General features: G+C 44.6%; 1 protein-coding gene across 2 annotated transcripts in view; it reads left to right on the top strand.

Moving 5' to 3' along the window:
- PGBD1 (piggyBac transposable element derived 1) overlaps positions 1-14,372 on the top strand; it is a 28,853-nt gene extending 14,481 nt beyond the window's left edge. For both annotated transcript variants that reach the window (XM_043590568.1, XM_043590567.1), the window contains exons 4-5: positions 9,077-9,173; positions 12,606-14,372. In XM_043590568.1, coding sequence (XP_043446503.1) covers positions 9,077-9,173; positions 12,606-14,157 — 1,649 coding nt within the window. In that variant the 3' untranslated portion in view covers positions 14,158-14,372. The remainder of the gene's footprint in view (positions 1-9,076; positions 9,174-12,605) is intronic.
- Positions 14,373-21,317: the final 6,945 nt, after the last annotated feature.

The raw sequence follows: 21,317 nt of genomic DNA, 5'->3' as shown, positions 1-21,317 counted from the left end.
TCTGGCTTTATTCATAAGTGTTCCTCCATCCCCTCAATTTCAATCTGCAGCCGCCTTTAGTAGGCGCTTATAGGCAGCATACAGATGGATCTTGTTTTTTTATCTACTATGTCACCTTATGTCTTTTGATTGGATTTGTTTAGTTCATTTACATTCAACATAATTATTGATAGACAAGTATTTATTGCCATTTTTTACTTTTTTGTGATTGTTTCTATAGATTTTCTTCGTCCTTTCTCCTCTTGCCCTCTTTCATGGCTTGTTGGCTTTCTTTCTTGTATATTTGGATTTCTTTCTTTTATTCTTTGCATATCTGTGACTGGCTTTTGATTTGTGGTTACCATTAGGTTTGTGTATAACCTCTTCTGCATATAGCAGTCTGCATTTAAAGATGATGGTCACTTAGTTTTGAACTCATTCTTTATTCCTCTCCCCCTCCCACCATTCAAGTTTTAGGTATATAGTGTCATATTTTACTAATCTCTTTCTTGACTGATTTTTACAGATATACTCGTTTTTACTTATTTTCTTTTTTTTTTTTACTTTTCATACTCTTATAGTCTTTCCTTTCCACTCGAAGAATCCCTTTTAATACTTCTTACAGGACTTTTTTAGTGGTCATGGACTCCTTTAGTTTTTGTTTGTGAGAAACTCTATATCTATCCTTCTATTCTGAATGATAGCTTCACTGGATAGAGTTTTCTTGGCTGCAGATTTTTCCCGTTCAGCACTTTGAATATCAGGCCACTCCCTTCTGGCCTAATTTCTGCTGAAAAATCTGATAGCCTTATCAGGTTTCCCTTGTATGCAACTCTCTTCTCTTGATGCTTTTAAGATTTTTTTCTTTGTCACTACTTTTTGCCTTTTAAAATTTTTTTACTTTTTGCCATTTTAATTACTATGTGTCTTCGTGTCAACCTCCTTGAGTTAAATTCTTGGGAGGATCTCTGTGCCTCCTGAATCTATCTGGATATGTTTCCTTCTCCAAATTAGAGATGTATTCAGCATTTTTTTTTTTTTTTTTTTTTTTTTGAGAGAGAGAACGAGTTGGGGAGGGGCAGAGGGATAGGGAGAGAAAGAATCCCAAGCAGGCTCCATGCCCAATGGGCTCCAAGCCCAATGCAGGGCTTGATCCCACGACCATGAGATCATGATCCAAGCCGAAATCAAGAGTTGGGTGGTTAGCTGACTGAGACACTGAGACACCCCTCAGTTATTTTTCAAGTCAATTTTCTCCCCCCCTCCTTTTTTTAAACATTTACTTATTTAAGAGAGCATGAGCAGGGGAGAGGGAGGGGCAGAGACAGAGAATCCCAAGCAGGTTCCCCACTGTCAGCACGGAGCCCCACAAGGGGCTCAGGCCTGCATACCATGAGATCATGACCTGAGCTGCAATCAAGAGTTGGATTCTCAACTGACTGAACCACCCAGGCAGCCCTCCCTCCTTTCTATCTCTTCTTCTGAGATCCCTATAATATGAATGTTAGGCTTGGCAGAACCACTGAATTCCTTAAGGATTCTTAATTTGCATAATTTGCTTCTCCGTTTCTCAGTTTGGTTACTTCCCATTATTCTTACAGTTTAATTCATTCCTCTTTTTCGACTAGCCTGCTATTTATTCCTTCAAGTGTATTTTTTTCTTCACAATGTGCTTATTTTTTAAAAATTAATTAATTTTAAATTTACATCCAAGTTAGTTAGCTTAAAGTGCAACAATGATTTCAGGAGTAGATTCCTTAGTGCCCCTTCCCCATTTAGCCCATCTCCCCTCCCACAACCCCTCCAACAACCCTGTTTGTTCTCTATATTTGAGTCTCTTATGTTTTGTCCCCCTCCCTGTTTTTATATTACGTTGCTTCCCTTCCCTTATGTTCATCTGTTTGTATCTTAAATTCCACATGAGTGAAGTCAATATGGTATTTGTCTTTCTCTAATTTCGCTTAGCATAATACCCTCTAGTTCTATCCATGTTATTGCAAATGGCAAGATTTCATTCTTTTTGATTGCTGGGTAATACTGCATTATATATACCACATCATCTTTATCCATTCATCTGTCGAACATTTGGGCTCGTTCCATACTTTGGCTATTGTCAACATCGCTGCTATAAACATTGGGGTGCCTGTGTTCCTTCGAAACAGCACACTTGTATCCCTTGTATAAATACCTAGTAGTGCAATTGCTGAGTTGTAGGGTAGTTCTATTTTTAATTTTTTGAGGAACCTCTATACTGTTTCCCAGAGTGGCTGCACCAGCTTGCATTCCCACCAGCAGTGCAAAAGGGTTCCTCTTTCTCCGCATCCTCGCCAACATCTGTTGTTGCCTGAGTTAATGTTAGCCATTCCGACAGGTGTGAGGTGGTATCTCATGGTGGTTTTGATTTGTATTTCCCTGATGATGAGTGACGTTGAGCATTTTTTCCATGTGTCTATTAGCTATTTGGATATCTTCTTTGGAGAAGTGTCTATTCATGTCTTTTGCCCATTTCTTCACTGGATTATTTGTCCTTCAAGTGTATTTTTAATTTCATGAATTGTGTTCTTGATCTCTGATTGGTTCTTTTTTGCCATTCTGTTAAGGGTCTCACTGATGTCCTCCACTTTTTTTTTCAAGTTCAGTGAGTATCTTTAGGATTATTAAAATCTCTATCAGGCATATTACTTATATCCATTTCACTTAGGTCTCTTGCTGTGGATTGGTCTTGTTCTTTTGTTCGGGACGTATTTCTCTCTCTCCTCATTTTTTCCAGTTCTCTGTGTTTCTGTGTGATAGGAAAGTTAGCTACTTCTCTTGCTCCTAAGGATAAGAGCCTTGTGAAGAAGAGGTCCTGTAGTGCCCTGCCCTGCAGTGTCCCCTGTTCCTAGGCCTGGTGCTCCAGGGAGTGTTTTCTATGTCTCGTGTGTGTTCTGCTTTTGAATCTTGGCCTGTTTTTCCATGAGCCCGTTGTCTGCAGAGCTTCTCTTTGCCTCTTCTGTGCAGTGTTTAGTCCCTAGTGGGAGTGGGGTGTGTTTTAATAAGGGGTGTGAAAGGTCACTTGTGAAAGGTGACCTGCCCTGGTCGCTGCCGGAACTGAGGTCCTACAAAGTGCACTGTCAGGAGATGTGTTGGCAGGGTTTGTGCAGCTCTTCTGCGGGCCGAGAAGAACCCACTCTCCCTGGGTGCAGAGACTAATCTGAGGAGGACTAGAAAGGGCAGCTCTGACCACGTGCAGGGGTGGGGGCTTGGTGGAAGGAAGTCATGTTTAGAGTGTTGGAGCTGAGCTGGTTCCTCAGGTGGCTGCTTTTTATGCTGGGGGTGAGGGAGATAAGTGACACCTGCCAGCTCCTTTGTTCCTGGAGGGGTCCCTCTCGACCCCTGTCTCTCCATGCCATGTTCCGAGTTGAGCAAACCACTCTCCTGTCTGCCCCTGCCATTTTTCAGACTGTTCATTCCACGCTGTACCTGCACAGGCTGTTTGTCATGCTAAGGGTGGGGACTCGTCTTAATACCTTCGGGCTCTCCCAGAACTGAGCCCGCCAATTTTTAAAATTCCAGGATGTGAGTCCACTGGTTATAAGAACTCAAGAAATTTGGCCCCTCTCACTTTCAGAGGCAGATGTTATGGGAATTTGCCCTCTCTTTCGTGGACTCCCTGTGTGAAGGCCTGTTTTTGCCCATCATCTTGCCACCAGCTCCCTCCCTACCACGGACGGCCATGGTCTGGTCTGTTTCTCTCTGAGACCGCATCCTTGCCCTTCCTGCCTTCTTCATCGTGCTCTCTTCTTGGTCTTTAGTTGTGAGTTTGTTCTGTCAGTCTTCAGGTAACTTCCAGGTTATATACACTGATGTGGATATTCTCTAGTTGTTCATGTGGGGCGTGGCCAGCGTAAGGTCCGTCTCCTGTGCCATCTTCCCAGCTGACCGTCTTACTTTTAAAACTCTCCTTATCGTGACCTTTTGCCGTTTTATTTATCATGTGTCTTGATGTGGACCTCCTTGGTTGAGTTTTTGGGGCGGATCTCTTGCCTCCTGGATCTGGATTTCTTTTTCCTTCCCTGCATTTAGGAAGTCTGCAGTTATTATTTCTTCAAGTAAATTTTCTTCCCTCTTTTCTCTCCCTACTCCTTCTGGGATCCCTGTGGTGTTAGTGAAGCAGCTTGCGGCTGCATCGAGCACGAATGGAGTCAGACCAGGTGTTTGCCAGAGATGCAGTAGCAGGAAACTGTTGGGCACTTTCCCTGTGTTGTCGCCTGAGAAGCTTTTCGTTGGTGGTGGGACCTGCAATCAGACCAGACCAGCTCTCTGCCCCCAGTCCACTGCTGGGGCTATACCTGGAGTGGTGCATAGGACTCTCTTCTCCTCTCCCTGGAGGAGTCACTCTGGAGTGGCGGTGGCTCATTTGGGCTGCTTGCATGCTGCCATGCCTGTGGCCCCGGTTTGGATGGGCTCTGGCCACAAGTGTAGGGGAGGGGTGGATCCCCAAGGTGCAGCTTTACTAAGGTTTTCTGCACAGCCCTCTGTGAATGGGGACTGAGGCCAGCTGGGTTGGAAGAGGCGGATCCATCACATTTGCAAGTTGGGGAGAGGTGGTGTTAGCAGGGTTTTCGACGGTCCTCGGGAGAGGGTACCCACAGTACTAGGGCAGGCCTGGTTGGAGGGGTCAGATCCCCCAAAGTGCAGGGTGAGGTGTAAGTAAGTTAGGTAGCGACTGTTACTGCTGCACTAGCTCCCATAGGTCTCCATGTGTCTATCCTGGGGGCTGGGGGAGAGAAATGGCACCTGCTGGCTCCTTTGTCCCTGGGGGGTGGTCTTCCAGGGTTCTGTCCCTGCAGACATTCTCTGAGCTTAGCAAAGAACTCTGCCTCCCATAGGCCCCAGGTGTTTTTCCAACTGCTGCTTCTATGCTGAATCTCCATGGGCTGTTGTGTCGTCTCTTTAAGGGCAGGGACTTAGTTTTCTCTTGGCCTCCATTCTTTCCCAGAGCAGAGTCTGGTGATTTTTTTTCTTAAATGTTTATTTCTGAAAGAGAGAAGGCAGGGATACGAGTGGGGCAGGGGCAGAGAGAGAGAGATGGGGACAGAGGATCAGAAGCCGGCTCAGCACTGACAGCAGAGAGCTTGACGCAGGACTTGAACCCACAAACCATGAGATCATGACCCAACCGACTGAGCCACTTAAGTGCCCCAAGCCCGGTGATTTTTAAAATTCCAGATTTTAAGTTCTGCTGGTTGTAAGAATCTTGGAATTCGGCCCCTCTGGTTTTCAAAGCCAAGTGTTATGAGGCTTCATCTTCCCACATGGGCAACCCTGTGATTGTCTGTCTACCCTCCCTGTGCCTGCAGATGCCCCCACCCCGGGGAGAGTCCTGTGGGTATTAGCTCCTCACTGTATCTTCGCCCTTTCTACCTTCTTCGATGTGTCCTCTTCTTTACATGGAATTGTGGCTCTGTTCTGCCAGCCTTCGGGTTGCTTTCTGGGGCATTTACACTATGGTGAGTGTTAGGTAGTTATGTCCGAGAAACGAGGTGAGTGCCATCTTCCCAGCAGTATAACCCTGTTCTTTTGCCAGCAAACCCAGTTTGTCTGCATTCTCTTTCTCTGGTCAGTCTGTAAACCCAACCCACCGAGAGCAAACTCCTTAGCTTGTACCTCCTTTGCTCCAGGCCCACTGCTGTGCATATAGTCAAAGCTCAGTTAATAGCTGATGCTGATGAGTGTTCTGGCTTCTGCTGAGTTTGTCTCTTCATTCCTTTGGGGGCCACATAGGACTGGTTCGTGGCCTTCAGTTCTTTCTTGCCTGTGTCCTGTTCTCTGCCTGCCAATTCTATGGCCTCATTGTCAGATGACATAGCCCCCATACTCACATAGTTCTTAGCTGTCTTTACCAGAAAATTCCACCCTTCCTTCCCTCCCGTGTACCCAAACGATGGTCAGATGGTTGAAAGAGGGAACTGTGCCTCCTCTGAGAATTTTTAGACACACCTCTTCTTACTGTCAGTATTCAGGTGTGAACCTTTAATACAGAACTTGACCACAGAATCTCATTAGGCAGTAACTGATTTTGTAGTATTCTGGTGCCTCTTCTTAGCTCAGGGTGATTTGCAAAATTGCCTCTTGCATTATCCAAGGAATCCAATTTTCTGTTATCTTGAACTTAGATGCTGAGGCAGCAGAGCAGTTAGGAGGAGATAGTGGTCAAGGGTTTCACATTGTGGTACAATATATCGGCATTTGAGTGGTGTGATCCCTGCCTTCGTTAAAGGGCAGTGGTTTAGGCCTTAGCCTCCAAACTGGAATCCTTCACTCTCTCAACTGAGCAGGCTGGAGTTGTGCCTGCCTCAGTGGTGTGGTTGCCCCAGCAGCCAAGGCCTTAGGATTGTCCATCAGGGTCAAGACCAGACAGCACGATGGCCTAAAGGTGATGCGAACTGAGGGTCTGGGAGAGCCACGTGCAGCCCACAGCCTACTTTCATTCCTGGCATCCTTCAGATGAGAGAAGCATTCTGTCCCCAGCCTCCAGGACAGAGGAAAACATTCCAGAAAGACAAGAAGGATAGGTGGAGGTCTGAATTCCAGCTCTGCTATCTGCCAACGGTGGGACCTGGGCAAGTTAATTAATGGGTCATTGATGAAGCAGTCAATCAACAAAGGTCTGTTTGGCTTTATCTGCCTTTATTTTAGAATTTTTATTTTAAGTAGGCTCTGAACTCATGACCTTGAGATTAAGAGTCACATACTCTATCAACTGAGCCAGCTAGGTGCCCCTGACTTTACATGACTTTGAAATTTTTTATTTAATTTTACCTCCAGCATAGTTAACATGCAATGTTACATTAGTTTCATGGGTAGTGTAGCTTACTTTTATGTGAGAGAGCGTGTAAGAGTCGGGGAGAGGGACGATTTCAAGCAGGCTCCAGGCCCAGCAGAGCCCGACCTGGGGCTGGATCCTATGACCCACACCAAGATCAAGAGTCGGACGCTTAACTGGCTGACCCTCCCCCCCAGGTGCCCCACTTATTGTCAGTCGTTCTGGAATCAGCTCCTCTGTGGCACATTCCTAACATTTTTACCTCACGTCTAATGTCACTTGTATTTGTGTCTGGGGGGAGGGGGTCTTTATTTCCCTGTCACCACAACTCTTCCTCTTTTCTACTTTCCCGTTTCCCCCTGGCCTTGTATCTGCTCTCAGCTTAATTTCTCCTTTAGCACTAGCTTCTCCCTCCTCTGATATGTACCAGTGCATCACCGTAAAGCACTTGACCAGTTCATAAGCACTCAGTTGTGTGGATGGCAGGCCCTGAAGTTTTAGAATGGTAGGCTCCCTGGCAAAGTGGACACAGCGATGGGGGATGTTCAATATACAGAAAGTGTGCAAGCCGGGCCCCCACAAAAGGCACTCGTCAAGGCTGTCAGGTCTCACGCGGGACTCCTGTCTCCTCCCAGCTCACGGGCACGTGGGTAGCAGTCCTCACCTGTGGGAGCTTCTGGGGCGGCACCAGCCCCCTGCGTTCCCCTTGTGACGAGAGCAGACCACGCGTGCCTCGCGCAGGGGCTCGTTTCAATGACCGGCTGTTGCCTCATTCTGTACCGTGTGGAGGAGGCACATCCACGTCTGGAGGGAGGGAGGGAGGAAGGGCAGGGAGATGCTTGGTCGCAGACCGTGCCTCCACTCCTTTGAGGCTCAGGGCCTGATGCTTTATTTTGGGAGGTTCCTCCTCACACTCCTTTATATTCTTGGTGTTCCTGCACAGACCTCAGTTACGATGGTAATGGGAATTCTGTCCTTAGCAAAACCACAGATGACCCTTTTTTTCCTTGATCTCACGGTGGTTCAATCATTTTCCTAGTCATTTAGTTAAAATTTAAGTCCTGTGTTGCTACCTCCGTTTTCTCAAAACGTGCCTGTGGAGTCCTCTCCTCACTTGGTCCCTTACTGTGGAATCTAACTGGTTCCTGATCCTGTTGAACCCAGAGTCTTCTGTTCTCAATTTACTCTTATGAAAAGAATTGTATAGGAAGTAAAACTTACAGGATTTTCAATCAATGTAACTGATGGTGTGGGTTGAACTGTGTCCCCCTGAAAGATCTGCGTCCCTAACTGTAGGTACCTATGAGTGTGGTCTGATTTTGAAAGACACTCTGTGGGTATAAGCAGGTGAAGATGAGGTTGTGCAGGATCTGGGAGGGCCCCAGGGCTGGTGACTGGTGTCCTTATAATGCGAAGGCAGAGATCAGAACAAGGGACCTCCCAGCCAGAGAACCCTCTGGACTGCTGCCGACCCCCACAGCCCAGGAGAGAGGCAAGGATGGTCCCTGTCTTGGCACCACTGGTCTACAGTGTGGAAGCCACCACCCTTCACAACTGGACCCCTGTCCTTACCACAGTGAAGACCCCAAGAGGCTGTCCTTTGCCGATTTCCCAGAATGGCCACTTCTGAGTCTGGCTCAGAGGAGAGAGAGCTCCTCTATGGGAACTCAGCTCAGAAGGTTACAGACTTCCATCTGATAAGTAGTGACAGCCTTGGGCTGCTCCCCTGTCCCATCATTAACTCTGACCTGGCCCTTGGGAGCCCACATTCCCTCCAGACCCTTGCTTTCCCTTCCGCTTCCGCCCTCTGCCTGCACACTTCTCTGTCTTTACCTCCTATCAGTCAGCTTAATGATTCTTGCATCCCTCCCCATCAGTCAGCTTAATGATTCTTATCTTCTCTGATCATTTCTCACGAGTCCTGCTTTGCTTCCCATTTTCTTCCCTATAAAGGGTTCCATGTAATTGTCTTCAGACAGCTCTTCATGTCTGGAAGTCTCACAAACTCCGCTGCCTGATCCCTTCATATTGGAGGAAGTTCTCTTCACTCTCTGAGAATACTATAGTCCACGTAGAATTTTCTCTAAATTTGCTTTGCCTTGTTAGACATTCTCTCCAGCTAACTGACGTTTCTTATGATCTTCCCCTGCTGTGCCACACTTTGTAGGACTGGCTGTGACGGCACTTCTGGGGCACCTGATGATTATTTTAATTTGAAAATCCTACTCCCTCTGGATGTTGAATTGAGGGGGAAAAATGCAGATGATGACATTTATATTCTTATTTTAGCTGAAGAAGCTGTAAGTAAAGATGGATTGTTTAAGGCAAAGCAAGAAACTTTTGAAGAAATACAGGAAGGTGCTGAGGCCTCAGGAGCACCCAACAGGTAAGTGTCCATGTTAAGTGGAACTGCTCCTGCAGCTGTAAGAACAAATTGGGTTGACCAGAGAACCTAGCTGCTCAAAGCTGCTTCCCTGGAAGAATACAGGAAGAGAACTACTCTCACTTCAGGAATGGTAGGAGGCCCCGGGCCGGGAAGGGGACCGGTCAGTATCCTCATTATACCAAAGCTTCGGGTGGTACACAGTTGCCCCCAGGAATCCTATCCTGACTCTGTTTACCCTGCCTGGCCACCTTTCCCTGGGTTCCCTTCTGTCTTGGTGGAGCTACAGAGAATTCAGACAAGAGTGAGGGCTCTCATGGCAGTGAAGAAACGAAGAGCACTGGGAGAGTCCTGAACAAGAACTACCAGGAAAATAGCTGATGAAGCGGAAATTAAAGATAGTAGTAGGTACTTAATAAGCCTTGGTTGTGGAGGAAAGGGGAAAGGGCAGGGAGGGAGATGTAGCACAGATACTCCTAAAGCAGAGAGGGAAGGACCTGACCAAAGGCAGGGGGTTGGATTTGGGTGAGGCCATTGGCTCCTCCGAGATGAGCACAGAGGAGGAAGAAAACATCATGGGACAATTAGCTTGAAGCCTGCGGTGGGGGGACACTTGCTCATCTCAGGGAAATGGGGCTAAATCTTAGTGAAAATGGAAATGTCTTAAAGCTTAAGAGAAGTGAAACTTTTCATAAAGCTTTTGAGGTCCGAACCAAGCTCTACCAGAAACGTTTTGTGACCATTCTAACTGCAAAATAGGAATATATTGTGCCTGTCAGATGTTTAACTTCAGTGAACAGAAACTGACTCAGCATCTCCCCACCACTACCCGTGCCCAGCCACACACACACACACTTACACACTTTCTTTCCCACTTTTCCCCCCACTACTAACTCTCCTTTCCTTCTACCATTTAGGGCCATAATGTGTACCCATTATCAGTATTTGTAAAAAATATGCACTTTGATGGGAATGTTTTAAACTACTTAAATAGTATTGTGAATATTCTGTCACTCAGCATAACGTTTTAGGAGCTATCTGCACACATCTACTCCTTTACCTACAGCTGCCACATACTATCTGTAACGTACATCTATGGCCTGTCAGCTTCCCCAGAGATGGTCACCCAGCTGCTTCCAGGTCCCCGTCAGCAGGGACACTGCTGCACGGAACAGCCTCTACGTGCCCCCTGTGCGAGAACTTCGTTGGGACAAACACCTAGGAACAGAACTCCGAGTCGTAGCGTGTGTTTTACTAAAGTTAGCTCAGTATTGCCGACTTGACTTCTGAGAAGAACACCCCACCTGTACTCGGCTCAGTAGAGGGTTCACACCCTTCCAGCATTTGTCATTACTCAGTTCTCAAACCGAAGGATCCAGGCTCTTGGTCTCTTGTTCTACCATCCTTAGTGTGCTGGTTCCTGACCGAGGACCATGACGGTCCCTGCAGCTCGAGTACAGAAAGGAGGTAGGAGGGCATCTTTCCCCTTGTTTGTTCCTGGCACCACGAAAGGAGAGGTCTCCCCCCGCCCTCCCCCGTTCCTCACAGGCAGAAATAGACTTCTGTGACCACCTCTGGCTGTAAGAGAGGCTGGGGACAGGGGGTACCAAGGAAAGGGGAATGGCATTACTATGCCTGGCTTAGACCAATTCATGCCTTTACCTGGACGCACTGCTGCCCCCAGAACGGGGTCTCTGACTGGCTAAAGGGAAGAGGGCAAGGGGCATTGGCAGGAAAGTCCCCGACTCTGCCACTGTCATGAAGCAGATACTTAGGGAAGCTTTCTCTGGGTGTCACAGGTCAAGGTGAACTAGACAGAGATATGCATCAAGAACTCGGTTTGGAGAATCCAGGATGAACTGATAGGAGAGGTCAAGAGAGTTTGGTTGACAAGACCATTTTCCAGGCACATCTTTAGAAGTTTCCAACTTAGATATTTTTTTCTTCCACTCATTCAGGAAGCATTTTATCACTTGTATTCAGAGGCCTGTGTGACAGAGACCCCCACCTGCAGTGGGTCATGTGAGGGCACAGCGGAGCAGACAGAACCACAGTGCAGCGGGACATGTGCCTGTGCTGTGGGTATGGAGAGGCACCCAGCCGAGACCTGGGATGCTGGAGGAGGCGTCCCAGAGCACTGACCTCTGAAACAAGACTCGGGCACCAGGCAGGAATTTGCTAGATGCAGAGGAGATGGAGAGGAAACAGACAGAGAAGTGAATGTGCCTGTGCCCAGACAGGATTGGAGAAGACTGGGAGGAGTTACAGGAGCCATGGAAGGCAGACCGTTTCATGAGCAGGTTTCTGCCTGAGAAATGGTCCTCTTTGGAGTAGGAAACAAGGCTCTGTTTGCGGATACCAAGATGTGGAGGGTGGGGAAAGGGGATAAAGGGGCAAGAGGGAAGGAGCGTCAGTGTCCCTGGTGGGATATCTGCGGCCCTGCTCGCTCTGGGGTGTGGATTGAGAAGAACCAGCCAGGGTCTCCACTGGGTGAAGTTTTGCTGGTCTGGGGCTAGAGGAGGGACACCGCAGCAGGGGGTTGATGATCCTGGCCTGAGAGGGGCTGCTGTGATGGATCATGGGGTCCACAAGTAGGGAGGGAAGGGAGGAGTTGGTGAGAGGGGAGGGCAGCGATTGAGCAGGACAACAGGGCCGAGGAGGGTCCCTGCAGTTGAGAGTATTTGGGAACCCTAGGATGGGTGGTGTGTTGAACGGGCCAGACAAGCACACTGGAGACACCTCGGATGATAAAGGCTTTAAGGAAATGAGTCAATACATGTAGTGTGAATTCTATTCCTTTCACTGCTTTTTGCCCTTCAGTCTTTTAGAACTAGACTGTTTAATGTCCTGTTGGTTTCATCTTGGTAACTTTAGCTTGCTTCCTTGTAACCCCATAAAAATCAGTTCAAAGACAGGAAGTTTGAGTTTCTCCCCAGAGCAGAGTGTCCACCAGATGAATGTAGATCCTTCTGTGTTCAGAAATCCTGTGAGAGGTGTGAAGGAGCCCAGTAAATAACCTCCTTCCTGGTCCAGGTTTAGAGTCAATTGATAGAGCTACAGGAGTAAAAGGATTCTGGAAAACCTCGGCTTCGTTACTGACGGAAGCTCAACTGGACAGGGAAGCCCTGAAGCAGAGGACTCTGCCCATCTCCCCCTGTAGAGGCTGGGGTGATTCAACTTGGGCCCAAAGGAACATGGGATGTCTGCCACTCGCTCCTGAAGATGGGGGAGGAGACACTGCCCTCAGCTGCCCAGTTCCTTGTTTCAGACTCAACAGCTACTGGGAGGGAGGCCCCCAGTGTTAGGTCTGGCCAAAGTCCTAGGAGTGAGAAGGGGGTAGTCTTTGCAGAAGAATACTTAGGTGTCACCAGATTCATGATGTCATGGTGAGGAAGACTAAGGATTTTTATAATATGGTAATTTTTTCATTTCCAGAGATTGTATGCCCCAGCCACCTGGTACTTCAGTCTGTACTGACAGGACAGTTGTACATACGAACACCCTGAAGGACCGTCACCCAGGTGACTTGTGGGCCCGAATGCACATCTCCTCCTTGGAATATGCTGCAGGAGACATTACCCGAAAAGGGAGAAAAAAGGACAAAGCTCGAGTGAGTGAACTGCTCCAAGGCCTTGCATTTTCTGGTGACTCAGATGTAGAAGAAGAGAACAAGCCTGAGACCCACCCTGCTCCAAAAAGGCTAAAGATATCAAACGTCCCAGAGAAGAATTGGACCAAAAGAGACCTTAAACCCAACTTTCCAAGCTGGTCAGCACTGGATTCTGGACTTTTGAATCTCAAAAGCGAAAAGTTGAACCCAGTAGAACTCTTTGAATTATTTTTTGATGACGAAACATTCAGCTTGATTGTCAATGAAACCAATAATTATGCATCTCAGAAAAATGTCAACTTGGAAGTCACAGTTCAGGAAATAAGGTGTCTGTTTGGGATCTTGCTTTTGAGTGGATTTGTGAGGCGTCCCAGAAGGGGAATGTATTGGGAAATCTCTGATACCGATCAGAACCTAGTCAAAGATGCAATTAGAAGGGACAGATTTGAATTGATTTTCTCGTACCTACATTTTGCAGATAACAACCACCTAGATCAAAAAGATAAGTTTACAAAGTTGAGGCCTCTCATAAAGCAAATGAATAGAAATTTCCTCCTCTATGCTCCCCTTGAAGAACACTATTATTTTGATAAGACAATGTGTGAATGCTTTGATAGTGACCAATTCCTGAATGGGAAACCTATTAGAATTGGCTATAAAATTTGGTGTGGCACAACCACACAGGGTTATCTGGTTTGGTTTGAGCCCCATCAAGAAGAATCATCTGTGATGGTGGATAAGAATCTTAACCTTGGTTTAGGTGGAAATCTAGTGATGCATTTTGCTGATGTCCTTTTAGAGAGAGGCCAATATCCCTATCACCTGTGTTTTGATAGCTTCTTTACAAGTGTCAAATTGGTGTCAGCCTTGAAGAAGAAAGGAGTGAGGGCAACAGGAACAATTCGCGAGAACAGGACTGAAAAATGTCCCCTTATGAATGTAGAACATATGAAAAAAATGAAGAAGGGGTATTTCGATTTCCAAGTCGAAGAAAATGAGGAGATAATGTTGTGTCGTTGGCATGGAGATGGCATCATCAGTCTGTGCTCCAATGCCGTAGGCATAGAACCGGCCAGTGAGCTAAGTTGTGCCGATGATGAGGAGATCCATCAGATAGCTCAACCGTCTATAGTGAAATTGTATGATGAATGCAAGGAAGGTGTAGCTAAAATGGATGAAATCATTTCCAAATACAGGGTGAGAATAAGAAGCAAAAAATGGTACTCAATTTTAGTGAGCTACATAATTGATGTAGCCATGAACAATGCATGGCAGCTACACAGAGCCTGTAACCCAGATACCTCTCTAGACCTCTTGGATTTTCGGAGATATGTTGCACATTTCTACTTGGAGAACAATGCTAATCTATCAGATTAAGGCAGATAAAATGAGCATAATGCTAATATTAACAAGATAAAATCAGATATATATCAGATTGTACCCTTCCAAAGCAAACCTGAAGTTTCAAAGAAGTAATTTAAAAAATTGTATTGACTGAGTGCTACACCTTTTTCTATGACTAATTTTGGTGTGAAACATGTGGGAAATAACTTGGATTAATTTGTGCATTGAAAGAAGGAAATTGTGTCTCTTTAATTCTTTGTGGAGGTTTTATTATTATTTTTTTAATTCAGGCAATGCCATAATAACCAAAGACTGATGCTGAATCTACAATTGAAAAATTAAGGCGGGGCTCATGATGTACAGATGATCTTAAAACCTTAGGTGATAAGAGGCTGAAGACCTCAGCTTTAGTATAAAACTGGATCAGATGGTGCATAGGAGAGAAGGGCCAGGCAAGCATGCTGAAGAAGAGTGCTACAGAGGAAAAACTGGAAGTGAAGCAGTGCCTTTGAAAACTGAGAAAAATGATGAAATATGAAGCAAATCAGGTAACGACAGCACCATCAGGAAAAGAAGTTAGGAGTAAAGCTGACATAAAGCCCCTGTTAAAATCAGTTGGGGAAAATATATGTGCCAATAAACTGGACAACTTAGAAGAAATGGACAAATTCCTAGAAACCTAGCCTCCCAAAGCAAAAGAATAGAAAATTTGAACAGACCAGTCACCAGAAATGAAATTGAATAAGTGATCAAACTCCCAGAAAACAAAAGTCCAGGGCCACACAGCTTCACAGGAAAGTTCTTCACAGGAAAATTCTACCAGACATTTAAAGAAGAATTAATACCCACTCTTCCCAAAATATTCCAAAAATAGAATAGGAAGAAAACTTCCAAATTAATTTTATGAGGCCAGCATTACCCTGATGCCAAAACCAGATAAAGACACCACCAAACAAAACAAAACAAAACAAAACAAAACAAAAAAACAAAAAAAAAACACCCAAAAACAACTAAGGGCCAATATCTGATGAACACAGACACAAAAATCCTCAAGAAAATATTAGCAAACGGAATCCAACAGAGTTTAAAAAATCATACACTACTATCAAGCAGGATTAATTCCCAGGATGCAAGTGTGGTTAAGTATTCACAAAACAATGTGATACATCACAATAAAAGAAAGGATAAAAACCAGGTGACTGTTTCAATAGATGTAGAAAAAGCATTTGACAAAGTACATTGGCTGATTCATAAGCCTCTGCAAAGCAGGTCTAGAGGGAATATATCTCAGCATAACTAAGGCCTTATATGAAAAATCCATAGCCAACATAATGTGAAAACCAGAGCTTTTCTCCTCAGATCAGGAGCAAGACAAGGAGGTCTGCTATCACCCCTTTTATTCGAAATAGCACTGCGAAGTCCTAGCCAGAACAACTAGACATAAATAAGAGGTATCCATGGTGTCCATATTGGTAAGGAATTAGTAAAACACTCACTGTTTGCACAGGACACGACACTATGTATCGAAAACCCTAAAGACTCCACCAAAACCTACTAGAACTGATAATATGTAAGGAAGCAATATACAAAAATCAATACACAGAAATCTGCATTTCTATACACTTACAATGAGCTAGCAGAAAGAAATAGTCCTATCTACAGTTGCACCAAAAATAATACGTAGGTAACAAATTTAACCAAGGAAGTGAACGACCTGTACTCTGCAAATTATAGAACATTGATGAAAGAAATTGAAGACTACACAAATGGAAGATATTCCATGCTCATGGGTTGGAAGAACAAATACTGTTAAAACATCTATAAATATCCAAAGCAATCTATAGATTTCATGCAATCCTTACCAAAATATGAATAGCATTTTCCAGAACTAGAAAAAAACCCTAAGATTTTCTAAATAAAAGACCTCAAATAACTAAAGCAATCTAAGGAATCTACTCCTAAAATCACTGTTGTGATATATGCTAAGTTGATGTAAATTTTTTAAAAATTAAAAAAATTAAATTTTATTTTGGGGATGCCTGGCTGGCTTAGGTTGATAGAGTGTATTGCTCTTGATCTTGGAGTTGTGAGTTCAAGCCCCATGTTGGGTGTAGACGTTACTTAAAATATTTTTAAAGGTTTTCTTTTCTTTTTTTAAAATTTTTTTTTTCAACATTTATTTTTTTTGGGAGAGAGACAGAGCATGAACAGGGGAGGGGCAGAGAGAGAGGGAGACACAGAATCAGAAACAGGCTCCAGGCTCTGAGCCATCGACCCAGAGCCTGACGCGGCGAGATCGTGACCTGGCTGAAGTCGGACGCCTAACCGACTGCGCCACCCACGCGCCCCAAAGGTTTTCTTTTCATTTTATTATTTTAGAGTGAGTGTGCATGAAAGAAGGGCAGAGGGAGAGAGAGAATCTCAAGCAGGCTCCACACTTAGTGCAGAACCCAATGTGGGGCTTGATCCCACAACCGTGGAGTCCTAACCTGAGCCTAAATCAAGAGTAGGGTACTTGGGGTGCTTGGGTGGCTCAGTCAGTTGAGCATCCGACTTCAGTTCAGGTCATGATCTCATGGTTTGTGAGTTCAGGCCCCGCATCTGGCTCTGCTGACAGCTCAGAGCCTGGAGCCTGCTTTGGATTCTGTGTCTCCCTCTCTCTCTGCCCCTCCCCCACATGTGCTCTGTCTCTGCCTCTCAAAAATAAAATTAAAAAAAAATTTTTTTAAAGATTAGGGTACTCAACCAGCTGAGCCACCCAGGTGCCCCATGATTTTTTTTTAAAGTAACCTCTACACCCAATGTGGAGCTCAAACTCACAATCAAGAGCCATATACTCTACCAACTGAGCCAGCCAGGTGCCCCTGGAGGACCATACACAAAAATAAACTCAAAAATGGATTAAAGACCTAAACGTGAGACCTAAAACCCTAAAAATCTTAAAGGAGCACACAGTCAGTAATTTCTCGGACACTGACCATAGCAGCATTGTTCTCCAGAGCAAGGGAAATAAAAGCAAAAACAAACTATTGGGACTACATCAAAATTAAAAGCTTCGGCACAGCAAAGAAAACAAAACTTAAAGGCAACCTACTAAATTGGAGAAGATATTTGCAAATGACCTATCCAAAATATATAAAGAACTTCTACAACTCAAGACCAACAAAACAAATACTCTAATAAGCAGAAGACCAAAACAAACACCATGAAACAGAAACCGAAGGCATGAACAGGCATTTCTCCAAAAAAGACATCGAGATGGTCAACAGTCACATGAAAAGAGGCTCAACATCACTCACCATCAGGGAAATGCAAATCAAAAGTACAATGGGGTATCACCTAACACCTTTCAAAATGGTTAAAATTAACAAGAAATTAACACAAAAAATAAGTGTCCTTGCCGAACTGGAGAAAAAGGAACCCTCTTGCCCTGTTGCTGGGAATGCAAGTTGGTGCAGCCATTATGAAAAACAAGCACGGTGGTTCCTCAAAATATTAAAAACAGAATTGCCCTATGATTCAAGGATTGCACTATGGGGTATTTACCCCCCAAATACAAGAACACTAACTCAAAGGGATAGGTGTTAAAATACAGATTGTTACAAGAAGAAAGGACACTATATAATCATAATCACCAAAACAGAGAAGCTAGTAACAAACATAAAGGAAGTAGCCATAATAATATACTAATAGGGGACTTTATTACTCCCTATACACAAATGGATCATCCAAACAGAACATCAAGGAAAAAGTGGCTTTGAACGACACATTGGATCAGATGGATCTAACAAATACATTTACAACATTCCATCCTAAAACAGCAGAATGCACTTATTCTCAAGTGCACACAGAACACTATTTGAAATAGATCACAAATTTCAACAAATTCAAATAGACCGAAGTCATACTATGCATTTCCTGCACCCCCATCACAATGCTGAGGAACTAGAAATCAACCATGAAAAAAATCTGGAAAGAACACCTATAAAAGAAGGTTAAATAACATGCTACTAAACAATGAATGGGTCACACAAGCAATCATGGAGGAAATTTTTTTTTTTAAGCATGGAAACAAATGAAAATGAAAACATTTAGGACAAAAATCTTTGAAATGCACAAGCGGTTTGTTTATAGCAATACAAGCCTACAACAAAAAGTAAAATCTCAAAAACCATTTAACCTTACACCTAAGGGAGCCAGAAGAAGAAGAAGAAAAAAAAAAAGCCAATTCCAACATCAGTAGAAGAAAGGTAAGAAAGATTACAGCAGGGGCACCTAGGTGGCTCAGTGGGCTAGGCATCCTACTCAGATCTCAGCTCAGGGACTGATCTCAGGGTTGTGAGTTCAGGCCCTGTGTTGGGCTCTGCACTGAACATGAAGACTACTTAATAAAAAAAAAAAAAAACAGATCAATGAAACCAGGAGATGGTTTCTTTGAAATGATCAACAAAAATCGATAAACCTTAAACCAGACTCCTAAAATGACTCAAACACAATCAGAAAAAAAATAGCTGACACCCGATACCACAGTAATACAAAGGATTAAGAGAATATGATGAAAAATTACATGCCAAGTTGGACAACCTAGAAGAAATGCATGAACTCCTAAAAACATGTAACATCCCAAAGCTGTATCGAGAAGAAGTAGAAAATTTGAACAGAATGATTACAGACTCAAATTTCATTGCTGGTAATCAGGTCCCAAGAAAAAAAAGTCAAGGACCTCATGGTTTCACAGGTGAATTCTACCAAACATTTAAAGAAGCGTTAACATCTACTCTTCCAAACAATTGCAAAAAAAAAAAAAAAAAAAAAAAAAAAAAAAAGGAAGGAAAGCTTTCCAATTCATTCTATGAGGCCAGCATTACCCAGATACCAAAACCAGACAAAGATACCACTAACCAAAAAAGAAAAACTACAGGCCAATATCTCAGATGAGCAGACACAAAAATCTTCAAAATATTAGCAAGTTTGATTCCAAGAATATATTTTAGAAAGTATGCATCACAGTGAAGTGGGATTTATCCCTCAGATGCAAATGTGGTTTGACATTTGCAAATCAACATGCTACCTCACATCAAGACAAAGGGTAAAAACCATATGACCCATTTCAATAGATGAAGAAGCATTTGGCGAAGTACGACATCCATAGTGTAAACCCTCAACAAAGAAGGTTTAGAGGGAACATACCTCAACATAATAGAGGCTATATATGAAAAAGCCACAGCTAACATCAAACTCAACGGGGGGGGGGGGGGGGGGGAAGCTTTTCTCCTCAGATCAGAAACAAGACAAAGATGCCCACTCTCACCACTTCTTTCACCATAGCATTCAAAGTCCTAGCAGCAGCAATCAGACCAGAAAAAGAAATAAAAGGCATCCAAATTGGTAAGGAAAAAGAAAACTTTCACTATTTGCAGATGACATGACACTACATGGAGTAAATCCTAAAGACACCACCAGAAAACTAGAACTGATAAATGAATTCAGTAAGGTTGCAGAAAACAAAAATCAATACACTTATAATGAAGTAGCAGTAGAAGGAAATTAGAACAACCCTATTTACAATTACACCAAAAACAATCAAATACCTGGGAACAAACTTAACCAAGGAGGTAAAAGAGCTGTACTTTGAAAACTATAAGAACACTGGTGAAATAAACTGACAATGACACAAACAAACAGTCCATGCTCCCCGGAAGCCTGGGCAGCTCAGTTAAGCACCGGCTCAGGTCATGATCTCATGGTTTGTGGGTTGGAGCCCCACATCTGGCACTGGACTGACAGCTGGGATCCTGGATCCTGCTTCTGATTCTGTGTCTCCCTCCCTCTCTGCCCCTCCCCTGCTTGCACACACGTGTTCTCTCAAAAATAAATAAAACATGAAGGCTCCTGGAGCAGGAGAACAATTACTCTTAAAAGATCTATATTACCCAGTGCAATATACCGACTTAATGCAACCACTATGAAAACACCAACAGCATTTTTCACAGAACCAGAACAAATAATCCTAAGATTTGTATAGGAACCACAGAAGACCCCATATAGCCAAAACGTTGAAAAAACAAACCTGGAGGTGTCACGATCCCAGATTTCAAGCTATTCTCCCTAACTGTACTAATTGAAACAGTATGGTGCCGGCACAAAAACAGACATATAAAGCACTGGAACAGAATAGAGATCCAGGAAAGAAATCCAAGATTATATGGTCAATTAAACCTCGACAAAGGAGGCAAAAATATACAATGGAGAAAATTCTCCTCACAAATGGTTTTGGGCCTGGACAGCTCCATGCAAAAGAATAAAACCAGACGACCTTTGTTCACCACAGATGAAAATATGCCCCCAAGATAAATTAAGGACGTAAATATATGATCTGAAACCATAAAAATCCTAGGTTAAGAGCATAGGCAGTAATTTCTCAACCTTGGTGGCAGCAAAATATTTCTCGATGTGTCTCCCGAGACAAGGGAAACTAAAGCAAAAATAAACTACTGGGAGCACGTGGAGATAAAAGGCTCCTGTGCAGCAAAGGAAACCATCTAAGAGACAAAACAATGAATGGAAGAGATTTACAAACGACATATCCCGTAAAGGGTCAGTATCCAAAACACAAAGCGGGAAGCATGGGTGCGTGGGCATAATAAAGTACACTTTTACCATCATCGTTTAATTGAAGGAGATCACATACCGAAGTGCGTGATAAAGGAGGTGTGTTCTATAAAGCAGTGAGGACGCCCGAGCGCAGTGACCACGCACACGTACGTCTGGTAGGTACACAGCATGCGCGCGCGCGCGCACACACAATATTACACCGTGTAAACATACGCCGCCACATGTAAGTAGCAGCACTCACAGACATGGGCTGGGACACCCTCGAGGAAAACCTCAAGCGGTAGACGCGAACGGCAAGCGCGCCGGCATGTGCGCGGGGAGCCGCTCGTCACTCTCGGCCATGCGCGAGTCCGGCCGGCGATGTCGTCCCCAGCAGCGACCACGGGACACGACCTCCACGCCAGCCCACGGGGAGCAGCCCGCAACGCGCGCCCTCCGCTCTAGGAGGGCCGTAGGGACGAAAGTGCGGCCCGGCCGCCTGAGGGGATTAGCGCTCCTCCCAGACACGGCTCGGAGCCCAGGGAGGCACCGCGTCATGCCCACGCGGCCCGCGGGCGCGCACCCTAGCGCTCTGTGCC

Source organism: Prionailurus bengalensis, chromosome B2 (assembly GCF_016509475.1).
Source record: "Prionailurus bengalensis isolate Pbe53 chromosome B2, Fcat_Pben_1.1_paternal_pri, whole genome shotgun sequence".
Classification (NCBI taxonomy): Eukaryota; Metazoa; Chordata; class Mammalia; order Carnivora; family Felidae; genus Prionailurus; species Prionailurus bengalensis.
Note: the sequence above shows the minus strand (reverse complement) of the source record. Positions and strands in the feature narration are given on the sequence as shown.